Genomic DNA, 14,331 nt, shown 5'->3' with positions numbered 1-14,331 from the left:
TTCCGGAGTTATATTATGCAACGCTTTCAGATATTCAGCTGATTTTTGAATCTACCTGTATGACCTACAGATGATTGGTTCCAGTTCATTGACTTTTGGCAAAGTTATGGGCCTTGGACTAAACAATTTTCTCTATAATAGCTGCGATGTGGCTTCAAAGCGCTGTAGTGAGCATTGTGTTAAAAGAGAAAATATTTATTTATTTATTTTTCTTCGTTGGGATAATTTTTTCAAAAGTTTTTGGAAAATATGAATAATTTTTTCTTGGGGAATGGGTCCTTATACAGGACCCCAATACAGCTTGACCCTTCACCACTCAGATATGCTCTTTCACACATTTTAAGTCCCTAATAAAATCTTATTAGATTTAAGACCTTTCTTACAAGATTCAAGATTTAAAGCCTGCATTTGCATTCCTAACATACAGATGAGCAACAAAGTACATACACCTGATCAGCTGCTAGTTACTGTCAGGCTGTTCTGGTTTCATGCGGGTTGCATATGGTCATTTTGAATTTGTGTCTGAGCGAGTAAGGTTTAAAAAAAGGCAGAATTCTATGTACCACTCATACAGATTATCTCCCCGGTCGACAAAGGAATATCTGCACACATCCTTGGCAACCTAGAGCCCTGGGAAACGTCTTGGGACGTTGACTTCACAGAGACAAGTCCGTTACGCAAGGACCCGTTTGACGACATTCACACCAGATACCAAGAAGATGTGAAGTTGTTATGTCATTTTAGGTATGTATGTGAATTCCAATTAGGTAATTGATGGATGCATTTATAAAATGATTTCTGCATTGAAACTTATTAATAAACTAAAGTAATACACATCATAATCAGAGGTCTTTCCATGATACTTTTCCAAATATAATCAATATTTCTATTAATTTGTAATGAAAATCTACAGATTCATTCAGACAAAAACGTTTGCCTGATGCCCAAAAGGACAAAGACTTCTACAAAATGTATTTAATCCTACACATATGTACACTTTGTGTATTAGCAACATATTTGAGCCTCTTTCAAGTAAAACAGGGCGTAACGCATTTGCGTAAAATGGCGTCCTATTAGCCTGTTCAGTTGGCAACTGCATATCAAAGACAAAAATTTCTGCTTTTATGGAATTGTTTATTAAAGAAAAGTCACTTCTAACTGAAAATCTAGCTTAGGGGGAAAGTGTTATCCCTAATTAGCCAGTGTGGATAGCACAGGCTAATCTGGGAAAACACTTTTGGCAAATGCATTAAGCCTTTATGTATGTGCAATTTCGTTTTGATCATAGATACTATTGGCAAATTTGTTTTTGTTTTCAATTGTTAACTTAATTATTTATATAGTATGTTTCTAAAAGTGAGAAAAACAAATGTTCCCCGGTGAAGTTCACATACACTGCCATGCACGGCGTTGGCTACTTGTTCACTCGTACATCCCTGGAGCAGTTTGGATTCCCTCCTGTCATACCAGTAAAGGAACAGGTAGGTGTGCATAGTCTGGGATCAGTGTGAGCCTAAAACTGGGAAAACTGGATTAAATGCATATGCGTAAAATGTCCTCCAAAACTAAGTTTTGCAGTCAACACAGGTTAGTCAGGGATGAAACCTTTTGCTGTTATTGTATTTTTGTGTAAAGGAAGTCTCTTTAAACAAAAATCTAATATGAATGGAAATAGTTGTCCCTGATTAACCTGTGAGAACTGGCATATGCTAATATGGGAGGACTCTTTACACACATGCAGTAAGCCAAGTTTTCCCAGATTGAGGCTCATTTGTATGTGTCAACCTAGCAATTATTGTGCTCATATAGCCAGAACTGCGTTATGCAAAAATGGGTCTTATGCCATATTTGGCCAGCATAGCTCCAGACCATAACTCAGCTTGGTCAGGTGGTGCATTGTCTGTTTTAAATTCACTGAAGGTTTTGTGGTCTTATAAGGAAGGGTAGCTCCTGAACAGACTGGAGCTCCACTGTACGCATATTGAATAAGACACATATTTGCATAAAGTGACTTGTATTATAGAATTACAGTTATACTTTTGCTAAAAAGTATACGGGAACATATAGGATTCACCATCTCAGTCCATTGTCTATTAATCTTTAGATTCACAACTGTGGTACTTCACTGTTTGATATAAAACATTTTTAGTATGGCAATATGATGTGCTTCATCTCAACACTGCTATTCTGGGATGATGTTGTGTTGTTGGATATGTTATACTGACAGCTTTAATATGGAGTTGTATATTTCCAGGTGTAGTCTGATCCTGATTTCCTCACTGTAAAGTATCCCAATCCTGCAGCTGTAATATGGAGTTGTATATTTCCAGTTGGAGCCTGATTCTGATTTCCCCACTGTAAAGTATCCCAATCGTGCAGCTGTAATATGGAGTTGTATATATCCAGGTGGAGCCTAGTCCTGATTTCCCCACTGTAAAGTATCCCAATCATGCAGCTGTAATATGGAGTTGTATATTTCCAGTTGGAGCCTGATTCTGATTTCCCCACTGTAAAGTATCCCAATCCTGCAGCTGTAATATGGAGTTGTATATATCCAGGTGGAGCCTGATTCTGATTTCCCCACTGTAAAGTATCCCTATCCTGCAGCTGTAATATGCAGTTTTATATTTCCAGTTGGAGCCTGATCCTGATTTCCCCAGTGTAAAGTATCCCAATCCTGCAACTGTAATATGCAGTTGTATATTTCCAGTTGGAGCCTGATCCTGATTTCCCCCACTGTAAAGTATCCCAATCCTGCAGCTGTAATATGGAGTTGTATATATCCAGTTGGAGCCTGATCCTGATTTCCCCACTGTAAAGTATCCCAAACCTGCGGCTGTAATATGCAGTTGTATATTTCCAGTTTGAGCCTGATCCTGATTTCCCCACTGTAAAGTATCCCAATCCTGCAGCTGTAATATGCAGTTGTATATTTTCAGGTGGAGCCTGATCCTGATTTCCCCACTGTGAAGTATCCCAATCCTGCATCTGTAATATGCAGTTGTATATTTCCAGGTGGAGCCTGATCCTGATTTCCCCACTGTAAAGTATCCCAATCCTGCAGCTGTAATATGCAGTTGTATATTTCCAGTTGGAGCCTGATCCTGATTTCCACACTGTAAAGTATCCCAATCCTGCAGCTGTAATATGAAGTTGTATATTTCCATTTGGAGCCTGATCCTGATTTCCCCACTGTAAAGTATCACAATCCTGCAGCTGTAATATGGAGTTGTATATATCCAGTTGGAGCCTGATCCTGATTTCCCCACTGTAAAGTATCCCAAACCTGCAGCTGTAATATGCAGTTGTATATTTCCAGTTTGAGCCTGATTCTGATTTCCCCACTGTAAAGTATCCCAATCCTGCAGCTGAAATATGGAGTTGTATATTTCCAGGTGGAGCCTGATCCTGATTTCCCCACTGTAAAGTATCCCAATCCTGCAGCTGTAATATGCAGTTGTATATTTCCAGGTGGAGCCTGATCCTGATTTCCCCACTGTAAAGTATCCCAATCCTGCAGTTGTAATATGCAGTTGTATATTTCCAGGTGGAGCCTGATCCTGATTTCCCCACTGTAAAGTATCCCAATCCTGCAGCTGTAATATGGAGTTGTATATTTCCAGTTGGAGCCTGATCATGATTTCCCCACTGTAAAGTATCCCAATCCTGCAGCTGTAATATGGAGTTGTATATTTCCAGGTGGAGCCTGATCCTGATTTCCCCACTGTAAAGTATCCCAATCCTGAGGAAGGCAAGGGGGCGCTGGTAAGAATACACTCAACTTTGTAAATATCACCTAAGGCTCTCTGCCATTTACACAAAGATCAGAAGACAAATTAAATTAAAGTCTTATATAGGGGGAAATCAAAATTTTGCTTTTTATCACAGAATATCAACATATTTTATATTTCAAAGATGGTGTAAACAGTTAAGTAGGATATTTTTTTCATTCAAAGATCAGTATCACAATACTACAGCTGTTGCTATTTTAAGATATGTGACGCGTCAAATTCTGAGGCTGAACGTTTAACTTTCTTTGGTGGAGAATATCAATGGTTATATACCAGGTCATTGTTATATTACTTTAATTATTTTCTGTTTTAATGTGCTCTGACATAGGTTACAATAACGTCAAACATATGCATACAGGCATATGTTTAGTAAATGAATTGATAAGTAATTATAATATAAACATTCTAATACCGGGCAATAAAACCACAGATCTATCAATAAACCACAAGATTAAATGCAGTAAAAATGCTCAAACGAAGTGTGCCAAAGTTGAGCAAGCAATTGAAGAAAAGCAAGTACCTAAATCAAGAGCATTTATATAAAGTATGAAAACTTAAAATGGGAAATATATATATTAATACTTATTCTGGAAATGTCATCTTGTGTTGACAATATCATTATGTTGCTAAATGTTCAAAATAGTGAAGGGTTTAAATAAGATGAGGTGTTTTGTGACACTCTTTGAAATACCTACAAGTTCAGCCTCGTTCTGGAATTCATCAAGTCATGAGACTTTGCGCTCTTATCGATTTTGACTTATTGTGAAAAGTGTCTATTGTAATATTTTCAGGAAGAAAACAGACAATAAGATACCGTGTATACTAATAAATATACAGCTTTTTTCTTAGAGTACATATTTCATATGATGTAAGCTCAGTCATGTTGTTGTTTTTTAGCTTGACTATTATATATGAAATATATAAAGTGGAGCTATCCTACTCTCCCCGGCATCGGCGTTCCTGTTAGCGTAAGCGTGCAAATGTTAAAGTTTGCATACTACCCCGAATATTTCCTATTACCTTTGACATATTGCTTTTATATTTTGCATACTTCTTCACCAACATGACACAAATCTATAAACAAGAGCAGATAACTGTATCAAGCATTTTGACAGAATTATTGCCCCTTTTATACTTAGAATATGCATATTATTGATAAATCTATGTTAAAGTTTGCGTACCACCTCAAATATTTTCTTTCCAGAATTATGGCCCCTTTTATACTTAGATAATTGAACATTTTGCTTAAATTGCCATAGCATCTTTATTTATGATAACATTTGATTCATACATTGACAAAACAACACTTATCTGACATACCACAATGCACTCCACCCAAACCATCCCCCATGTCCCCCCCAGACCCCCCCCCCCAAAAAATAAAAGTAAATAAATATTTGTTTTCCTTATTTTTGAAAGATCATCTATTAAATGACTATCTACATATCTATCTACATGATGGCTTAAGTTATACTGTCAAGCACTCGAATAGTCGAGCGCGCTGTCCTATGACAGCTCTTGTTTTGTTTGTTATATGGATAAAATAGGTGTCCAACTTAACATTATGCAGTGTTCTGCAGCTATGTTTCCTATTTCATTGCTTCATCACACATGAATGTTGTTTGCAGACATGAATATTGATTGCTGATGTGAATGTTAATAACAGATGTGAAAGTTGTTTGTCGAAGTGAATATTGATTGCAGACGCTGTCTATGAAAACTGCAGATGAGAATGGTAGCACTGTCATTCTGGCCAATGATCCAGACGCAGACAGACTGGCAGTGGCAGAGAAAGTCAAGTGAGTTCACATGATTGGCAAATAAGTTAGTATTACTCTGGGAACTGGGAAAAGGGGCTTAATGCAAGTGCGTTAAGTGTTGACCCAAATTAGCCTGCACAGTCTGCATCGGCTAATCAGATACGACACTTTCTGCTTTTATGGTATTTTTATACCCCCACAAAGGAAGTTTAGGGGGGTATATAGGAGTGAGCCTGTCTGTCTGTTGGTTGGTCGGTCGGTCGGTCCGTATTAAGTGTCTGCTCTCTAATTCAAGTTGTTTTCATCCGATCTTCACCAAACTTAGTCAGATGTATGTATATATATATATATAATATATATATATATTCCTTTTTTTATGGCATACTTTACATACTTCCTCATATATATATGTATGTACATTTTTTATATATGTGTGTGTGTGTTTTTGTATATATATTTTTTAAATACGTGTGTAAATAACCTACACAATCTTGTATAACTGGTATAACTGTTATATGATAAACAATTATATATGTAAATAAGGAACACTGATAAATGTACATTTTTAACTGAAATGAAACGTTTTGCATGATCATGTAAGTTTTTTCTTTATTTTTGGCTTTCTTGTAAGAAATATACATTTCACATCTGAACAATTTATTATTATTGCTCTGATACAGATTAGGTCACCTAGATCTTATAAACTTTTTTTGTGTGTTTACTCATCTTATGTATTCCGATCCTCACATTTGGAGCATATAACATATATTTATGCCCCCCTTCGAAGAAGAGGGGGTATATTGCTTTGCACATGTCAGTCGGTCGTGTCGGTCGGTCGGTCCGTCGGTCTGTCCACCAGGTGGTTTCCGGATGATAACTCAAGAACGCATACGCCTGACTCACAGATGACCCCTATTGATTTTGAGGTCACTAGGTCAAAGGTCAAGGTCACAGTGCCAAAAAACGTATTCACACAATGGCTGCCACTACAACGGACAGCCCATATGGGGGGCATGCATGTTTTACAAACAGCCCTTGTTTTAAAATGTGTTTGAAAAATACTTTTCAAATTTTAAATGTACATTTTCAATAAATAATTCCATGTCATTAACCTATAATTTTACATTTTTTTTGGTAAGAACCCAATCTTTGTTCAAAAAAAGATAAAAGTTGCTTTTTTACTCCAACTACTTCCAAACGTGTTTTATTATCAAAACCAAATGTTTCTGTATCTTTAATTTACAATATGTATGTACAGATATCTAACATGACGTAACATGCCTCACAATTGAACAGTTTTATATTTCTTTGTATTGTTTTGTATGTGGAATGATGGGCTTTTTGCCTTTTTCCTGAATATTGCATATCTATCCATCTATTTAAAAGAAATGCTTTTCATATAGCATATGTAATAACAAACAGCTTGTTTATTCTTATATTAAGAAACAAGGGACATAATTGTCACCAAACCAGGTTTTCAATAAAAACAAGAGCTTGTCACAGTAGTGCCAAATCCCCACTGAAATGTGTTTGCTTGTATGACAACATTTGTTTTAGAAAGTAGAATAATATTTGTTAAACATGGCACCTGTGTCATCTATTTATATTTCATGGATCAATTAATTATATAGTTTTGGAGTTATGCTGTAGAGAATTTAATATATTGAAAAGCTAAAATATTTACTATGAAATTAAATTAAATATAATTTAAAATAAAAAAAAATAAATAAATAATATATATATATATATATATATATATATATATATATATATATATATATATATATATATATATATATATATATATATATATATACATACAAATAAAGGGAGATAATTCAAAAACTACGGCTGAAAGAGTGATGGTTCATGTTCACTGCACTTCTCCTAGTTGCCATCTGTTTATATTTTTAGTTTCAAGTAAATCCCTTTAGAAAATTTAGAGTTTTGCTCCGGACAAAAATTAACTTTGAAATTAAATAAAGGGAGATGATTTAAAAACTAAGGTAGATAGAGTTATGCCTCTCAGCCACTGCACTTCTCCTACTTGCCATCTGTTTATATTTTAAGTTTCAAGTAAATCCCTTCAGTAGATTTAGAGTTATGCTCCGGACAAAAATATACTTTGAAATTAAATAAAGGGAAATAATTCAAAAATTAAGGTAGATAGAGTTATGGTTCTTAGTCACTGCACTTTTACTACTTGCCATCTGTTTATATTTAAAGTTTCAAGTAAATCCCTTCAGTAGATTTAGAGTTATGCTCTGGACAAAAATTTACTTTGAAATTAAATAAAGGGAGATAATTCAAAAACTAAGGTAGATAGAGTTATGGTTCTTAGTCACTGCACTTCTCCTACTTGCCATATGTTTATATTCAAAGTTTCAAGTAAATCCCTTCAGTAGATTTAGAGTTATGCTCCGGACAAAAATATAATTTGAAATTATATAAAAGGGGAGATAATTCAAAAACTAAGGTAGATAGAGTTATGGTTCTTGGTCACTGCACTTCTCCTAGTTGTCATCTGTTTATATTCTAAGTTTAAAGTAAATCCATTGAATAGATTTGGAGTTTTTATGCTCTGGACAAAGTTTCAGACGGACGCACAGACGGACGGCCAGACAGACGGACAGGACTAATTACTATATCCCCTCCGAATTTATTTTCGGCAGGGATAAAAAAGTCTGATAAAGGGAGACAACTTCAACTCAAAATGTGCATTGCTACTGATTGTTCATCACAATTACCCCCCTTGTTTCAAAATCAATCAGTTTTTTGACCCTGTGACCTAGTTTCTGACCCGGCATGACCCATATTCAAACTTGACCTAGATATTGTCTACATACAACTTCTGACCAAGTTTCGTAAAGATGAAAACTATTTGAATTAGAGAGCGGACAAAATGCTCAATGTTTATAATGCACTTAGTGACCCCGTGACCTAGTTTTAAACCCGGCATTACCCATATTCGAACTTGACCTAGATATTGTCTAGATACAACTTCTGACTAAGTTTTGTAAAGATTGGATGAAAACTATTTGAATTAGAAAGCGGACAAGCTTGTTCCGCCAGCCAGCCCGCCAGCCCGCCCGCATTCGCCAATCTAATAACCAGTTTTTTCCTTCAGAAAACCTGGTTAAAAATATTGCAGCACACTATGTTCTGTTTGAATCTAATTTCAGTACATTTCACTTTGTGTTATATGATTATGCAAAAGTTGTTCTTTGTAGATTGAACAGGTTTTGTCAAAGATGTAGATCAATTATGTTGCTAAAATCAATTACTAGATTATCACCCCACTTCTGCTCTTCGTTTACCGAATATGGGTCATGCCAGGTCAAGAACTAGGTCACGGGGTCACTTAGTGCGTTTTTAACATTGAGCATTGTGTCTGCTCTCTAATTCAAGTAGTTTTCATCCCATCTTCACCAAACTTAGTCAGAAGTTGTATCTAGATGAGGTTTAGGTCAAGTTTGAATATGGGTCATGCCGGGTCAACAACTAGGTCACTGGGTCACTTAGTGTGTTTTAAACTGTTTTTTGTGAAGACAACATGCAAAATATTCTGTGTCAATACGGCATGTGGGGGTATTCGTCATGTCTGTGACAAAGCTCTAGTTCATTTTTGTCATATCTGGTTTCAAAGTACATTTTTATGACTTCAGGCTAAGTGGAGATGCAGAAGCACATGTTAGAAAAACTGGATATCAGTCATTGTATATATTGTCAAACATAAGGTAAACATTAAGTTGCAAAGTTGAATATATGTACCTGATATTTTTTTTAAAGACTTCCAAAGAAATAAAAGATGATCAAAAGTTGGTAACTCACTAAAATCTTGCACAATGTAGCATCATTTATACATGAATTTATGTGGCTTGACTTTGCTGGACCTGCTTTGCTTCTGCAGTGGGGAGTGGATCATCTTTACAGGCAATGAGATTGGTGCCCTGCTTGGCTGGTGGTCCTGGTTTACATTCAGACAGAGGTGTCCGGACACACCAGGTGGGTACCAATGTACACAAATGTATATAAGCATAATTATTCCCATCAGTACTCAGCTAAATTCAGTTGATTGTAATTCAGATCACCTGTACTCCAGTACACAGCTGTACATAATTGAACTTATCTGTATGCAAGTTGTTCAGGTGCGCGTATTTACGGAAAAAAATATGAATATTTACTCTGCTGTCTGCGATTGTATTCAACTGTATCCAGTTGTAGCTTTAATCAGTTGTGGTTTGCTGTGGGAAATTGTTCTCTGATGTACACATAGGAGCCGTCTTCTGAGGAAACAGGGTGTAATGCATGTGCATAAAGTGTCGTCCCTGATTAGCCTGTGCAGAAGACACTTTTCTCTTAAATGGATTTTTGTAAATTAGATGAACAATACCAAAAAACCTGAAAGTGTTGTCTCTGATTAGCCTGTTCAGTCTGCACAGGCTAATCTGGGACAGCACTTTACCCACAAGTATTTCCCAGGTGGAGCCAGATCCTGGTTTTCTCAGAGCAAGGCCAATTTGTGTTCAGCAGTACACAATCGGAATAAGCCATACTGGGAAACACTAAAGTTTGCTACACTGTAATCAGCTGTTCTCTATAGCTGTATCTCAGTTGCACCGATAAAGCCATGATCACAACCAATTGTCTCATAGACAGACTGCAGATCAGACATAAGGGTTCCCAATATAAACAGCTCTATTTTTAATATGGCAAAAATGTCAAATCATTGGTCTTCTTTAGTTTATGAATGCATATAAATTGTCTTTTTCCCACCTGATTTTCTTACAATGTGTGCACAATGCCTTAGCAACAGGGGTTTGAGGAACAATCAATGCATCAACTTAAAGGCTTGCACTTAAGTCAGTTTTGCTGTAAGCGGAAGCCTTGCGATTGATTTAAAAAAAGCACAATTGATGTTTGTTTTACACATTTTTTTTAAAGAAGAATCTCAAAGCAAGCTAGATGTTAGGTCAATGTGGCCCAGTTGTGTCTATGACTAAAGGTTTGTCTACATACTTAAATGGTGTTTTTCCTCATTCGATATCTACACACTATTGGGCTGAAATAAGTTAACTCTTACGAAATCTCAGAACCTTTAGAGAAATATGTCTAGGACTGTTTCATATATGATTTGATCAATCAGTTAAAGATTATGCAACACAATGCAATATATTTTACTGAAAACAGATTCAGAAATAAAATGAATCTTCGAAAATAAAATATATTTTTAGTCCTTTTTGTGAATGCTGTTGCCTATATGTTTTTTACAAATAGCTATTTTACTAGTAAAATAAGGTTCCTTTCAGCGTCTGAATGCTACATGTTCAGCAGCACTGTTAGTTCAAAGATTCTAGAGACCATTGCCAAGAAAGAGGGATTTAACTTTGAGGTAAGCAACTTGTTTATGATTTGAGCTTACCTGAGCACTTTGAGATTAGAAACTTGTTAGTGAATTTACCTCACCTGAGCACAGAGTGCTCATGGTAAGCTATTTGTGTCAGCCTTAATCCTGTGTAATGGGTCATGCATCCTGTGTCGTCAACTTTACGATTGCTATGAAACTAGAGGCAACTTTAGTATCCAACCTTGATGAAAGTAGTACAGAATGTTTATCTTGACAAAAGCTTGGCTCTCTTGGAATCTGTGTCTTGTGGGACAAAGAAATTGAGCCAGCTTGTCAAGTTTTGTTACCAGTCTAGAGAAATTAAGTTAGCTTAAGTTAGCTCATTCTTAATATTAGTTTGGCAGAATGTTTATCTTGAAAAGATCTGGCAGAGTGTGAATTTCGGTCAGATGCCCTTTAAACTAGGTCACCAGATCAAATTGTTACCACTATAGAGGACAGATTCATCTTAAATTAGTGATCGGATTGGTCAATTGGCTTGATACTTTCAATATGAATTGGCATTGGACAGTAGATGGCTTCTATTTAAATTGGGGTCACAAGGTAAAAGGTCTAGGTCACTGTCACACTAATTGTGTTTTTTTTCCGATCAATAACTCATAAAATAATTCACCGATTGGCATGATACTTTCCATGTGCATTAGCCTTGGACAGAAGATGACCCAAATTGAAATTGGGGTCATTAGGTCACAGGTCAAGGTCATTATCGCAAAAGGTGTGAAAATTGTTTCCGATCAATGACTCGTCAATGAATTAACTGATAGGCTTGATGCTTCGCATGTTCATAGGCCTTGGACAGTAGGTGACCCTATTGAATTTGGGGTCGCTAGGTCAAGGTCATTATGGCAATGAGTATGAAAAATGTTTCCCATCAATAACTTGTCAATAAATTGACTGATGGGCTTGATACTCCACATGTGCATTGGCCTTGGAAAGTAGATTCCAAACTTGAAATTTGGGTCACTAGGTTAAAAGTCAAGGTCACTGTGACAATTAGTGTGAAATTATTTCGGGTCAAAAATTCTTCAACAAAGTGACCGATTGGCTTGATAATAAACATGTGCATTGGCCTTTGACATTAGATGACCCCTATAAAAAGTTTATATGAAGTATTGACATAAGTGCACTATTCTGTGTCAACTAAAAACTATTTCAAGCGGCTTATATGATTAGATTAACTCTTATGGTCAGTTTTGTTTCAATAAATCCTGTGTCAAGGCCCTGTTTGGGGCAGCACCTGTCTCCCACTGCAAAGCTCTTGTTGATCTAGGCTCTTGTGTGTCAAACATTTACTAGTATGTCACTATTAAATATCGTAGGAAAACCTTGTAACAACTTTAGAAGCCAAATTTATGACTCAACCTTTATAAACATTTATCAGAATGTATTTTTATGCCCCAAGATTGAATGACCGGGGGTATATTGTTTTTGGCCTGTCTGTCTGTCATTGAATGTGTCACAAACTTTAACCTTGGTCAAAACTTTTGAAATATTGAAGATAGCAACTTGATATTTTGCATGCATGTGTATCTCATGGAGCTGCACATTTTGAGTAGTGGAAGGTCAAGGTCATCCTTCAAGGTCAAAGGTCAAATATATGGCTTCAAAGAAGCGCATTAGGGTGCATTGTGTATCTGAAAAACACATCTCTTGTTTACTATATCAAAGCGAAATTGGATTTGGGTAATGTGTGTCCAAAAATTAGGTCGAGAGGTAAAATCTTAGGAACTTTGGAAAATTACTGCCATAGAAGCCACATTTATTACTCAATCTTGATGAAAAATGATATGTATGTTAAATTTGACTAGGTCAATGCCATGTTTAAATCTGGGTCAAGTGAGGTCAAAAGTCTACCTTGAAATCAGGTGAGCGCATCTGGGACATCATGACCCTCTTTGATGGATTGTCAGAATGTTATGTTGCATGTGATACAGATCTTTGTGAGGAAAGCAAGATAAATTGACTAAATTGACATGTGTTAAACTTTATACTACAACAGTTCAAATGTTTAACAAGTTTGAATGAATGTTTGTAAATTGCAAAACACTTATATCTCAGGGGAGTAATAACTAATTTTCTCTATTTCCTCAGGAAACGCTGACTGGTTTCAAGTGGATGGGAAATCGTGCGGACACAGTGTTGAAAGAAGGCAAGACAGTGCTGTTTGCCTTTGAGGAGGCGATAGGGTTCATGTGTGGCTCCACTGTGCTGGACAAGGACGGGGTATCAGCTGCAGCAGTCTGTGCTGAGATGGCCACATATGTGTACAATGAGGGGAAGACTCTGAAGGGGCAACTCAATGATATATTTGATGAGTAAGTTTTAATTTTCATTTCATATGTTTCTAATGGAAAACATTTGAGAATTGTATTGTTAACTGATTTTCAAGGTATTTGCAGTTTGCTGATTTGAGTCAAGGTTTGTGTATGAACAGAAAACTCAATGGAATATTCGTAGAGTAAGTTAAGCACTCATAATATATTTTTCAGTTTGGAAAGATTTGAGTGAAGACTTTTAGTGACAAAACAGAAAACTGATGGTATATTTACTTGGTATTGTATTTGATAGTGCTTTCAATGTTTAGGGATTTTCAGTCTGAGGATAATTCATAGTTTAGATCATTTTGGGTTTGGAAATGAAACTGGTATAGTGGTGTTTTTATGGCTTCTATCATGTGTAAGTTTCAAGTGTTTTTAGCTTCTGATACTATTTGATCCCTGCTCTGGGAAAATAGGGCTTAATGCAGATGTTGAAAGTGTTGTCCCTGATTAGTCTTTGCAGTCTGCTAATTAAGGACAAGATAACACTGTCCGCTTTTATGGTATTTTTGTTTAAATGAAGCCTCTTCTAGTGAAAATCCACTTTAGGCGTTAAGTGACCTCCCTTATTAGCCTGTGTGGACTGCATAGTCTAATCTGGGACAACACTTTATGCACATGGTCACGTTCCTAGGTATGGACTTCATGTGTCGAACAACTCCTACTATATCTGCCATGATCAGAAGATAATTAAGTCCATGTTTGATGACATCAGAAACTACAACAATACTGGCAAAGTAAGTTTGTAGAGTAATTAACATAAAATAGCATGTTTCTTTAGAAATTTAAGAATTCTGCTAAGATAAAATTGCAGATGAATGTCTCTAAAATTGTTACCAATATTCCCATGTCTCCTTAAGAGAAACTTAAGTAAAGTCACAAAATTATGTAATCCTGTGGCTGGTTTAATGATATTTACATGATTTTAAATGGCCTTATCTTGTTAAGATTTATTAAAAAAACATTTTAGCTCAACTGAGCACAAAGTGCTCATGTTGAGCTATTGTGGTATGTTCGGCAGTGTGTGTCTTCAACTTAAATTTGTTATCCTTATT

General features: G+C 36.1%; 1 protein-coding gene across 3 annotated transcripts in view; it reads left to right on the top strand.

Moving 5' to 3' along the window:
- LOC127877771 (phosphopentomutase-like) overlaps positions 1-14,331 on the top strand; it is a 31,406-nt gene that overhangs the window by 8,756 nt on the left and 8,319 nt on the right. For all 3 annotated transcript variants that reach the window (XR_008048603.1, XR_008048604.1, XM_052423998.1), the window contains exons 8-15: positions 575-744; positions 1,358-1,481; positions 3,700-3,765; positions 5,496-5,590; positions 9,462-9,556; positions 10,861-10,943; positions 13,050-13,273; positions 13,911-14,013. Coding sequence is in view for 1 of the 3 variants with exons in the window: in XM_052423998.1 (XP_052279958.1) it covers positions 575-744; positions 1,358-1,481; positions 3,700-3,765; positions 5,496-5,590; positions 9,462-9,556; positions 10,861-10,943; positions 13,050-13,273; positions 13,911-14,013 (960 nt within the window). In the remaining 2 variants the exon portion in view is untranslated. The remainder of the gene's footprint in view (positions 1-574; positions 745-1,357; positions 1,482-3,699; positions 3,766-5,495; positions 5,591-9,461; positions 9,557-10,860; positions 10,944-13,049; positions 13,274-13,910; positions 14,014-14,331) is intronic.

Source organism: Dreissena polymorpha, chromosome 4, assembly GCF_020536995.1.
Source record: "Dreissena polymorpha isolate Duluth1 chromosome 4, UMN_Dpol_1.0, whole genome shotgun sequence".
NCBI lineage: Eukaryota > Metazoa > Mollusca > Bivalvia > Myida > Dreissenidae > Dreissena > Dreissena polymorpha.
This window is presented reverse-complemented; position numbering and strand designations above follow the sequence as displayed.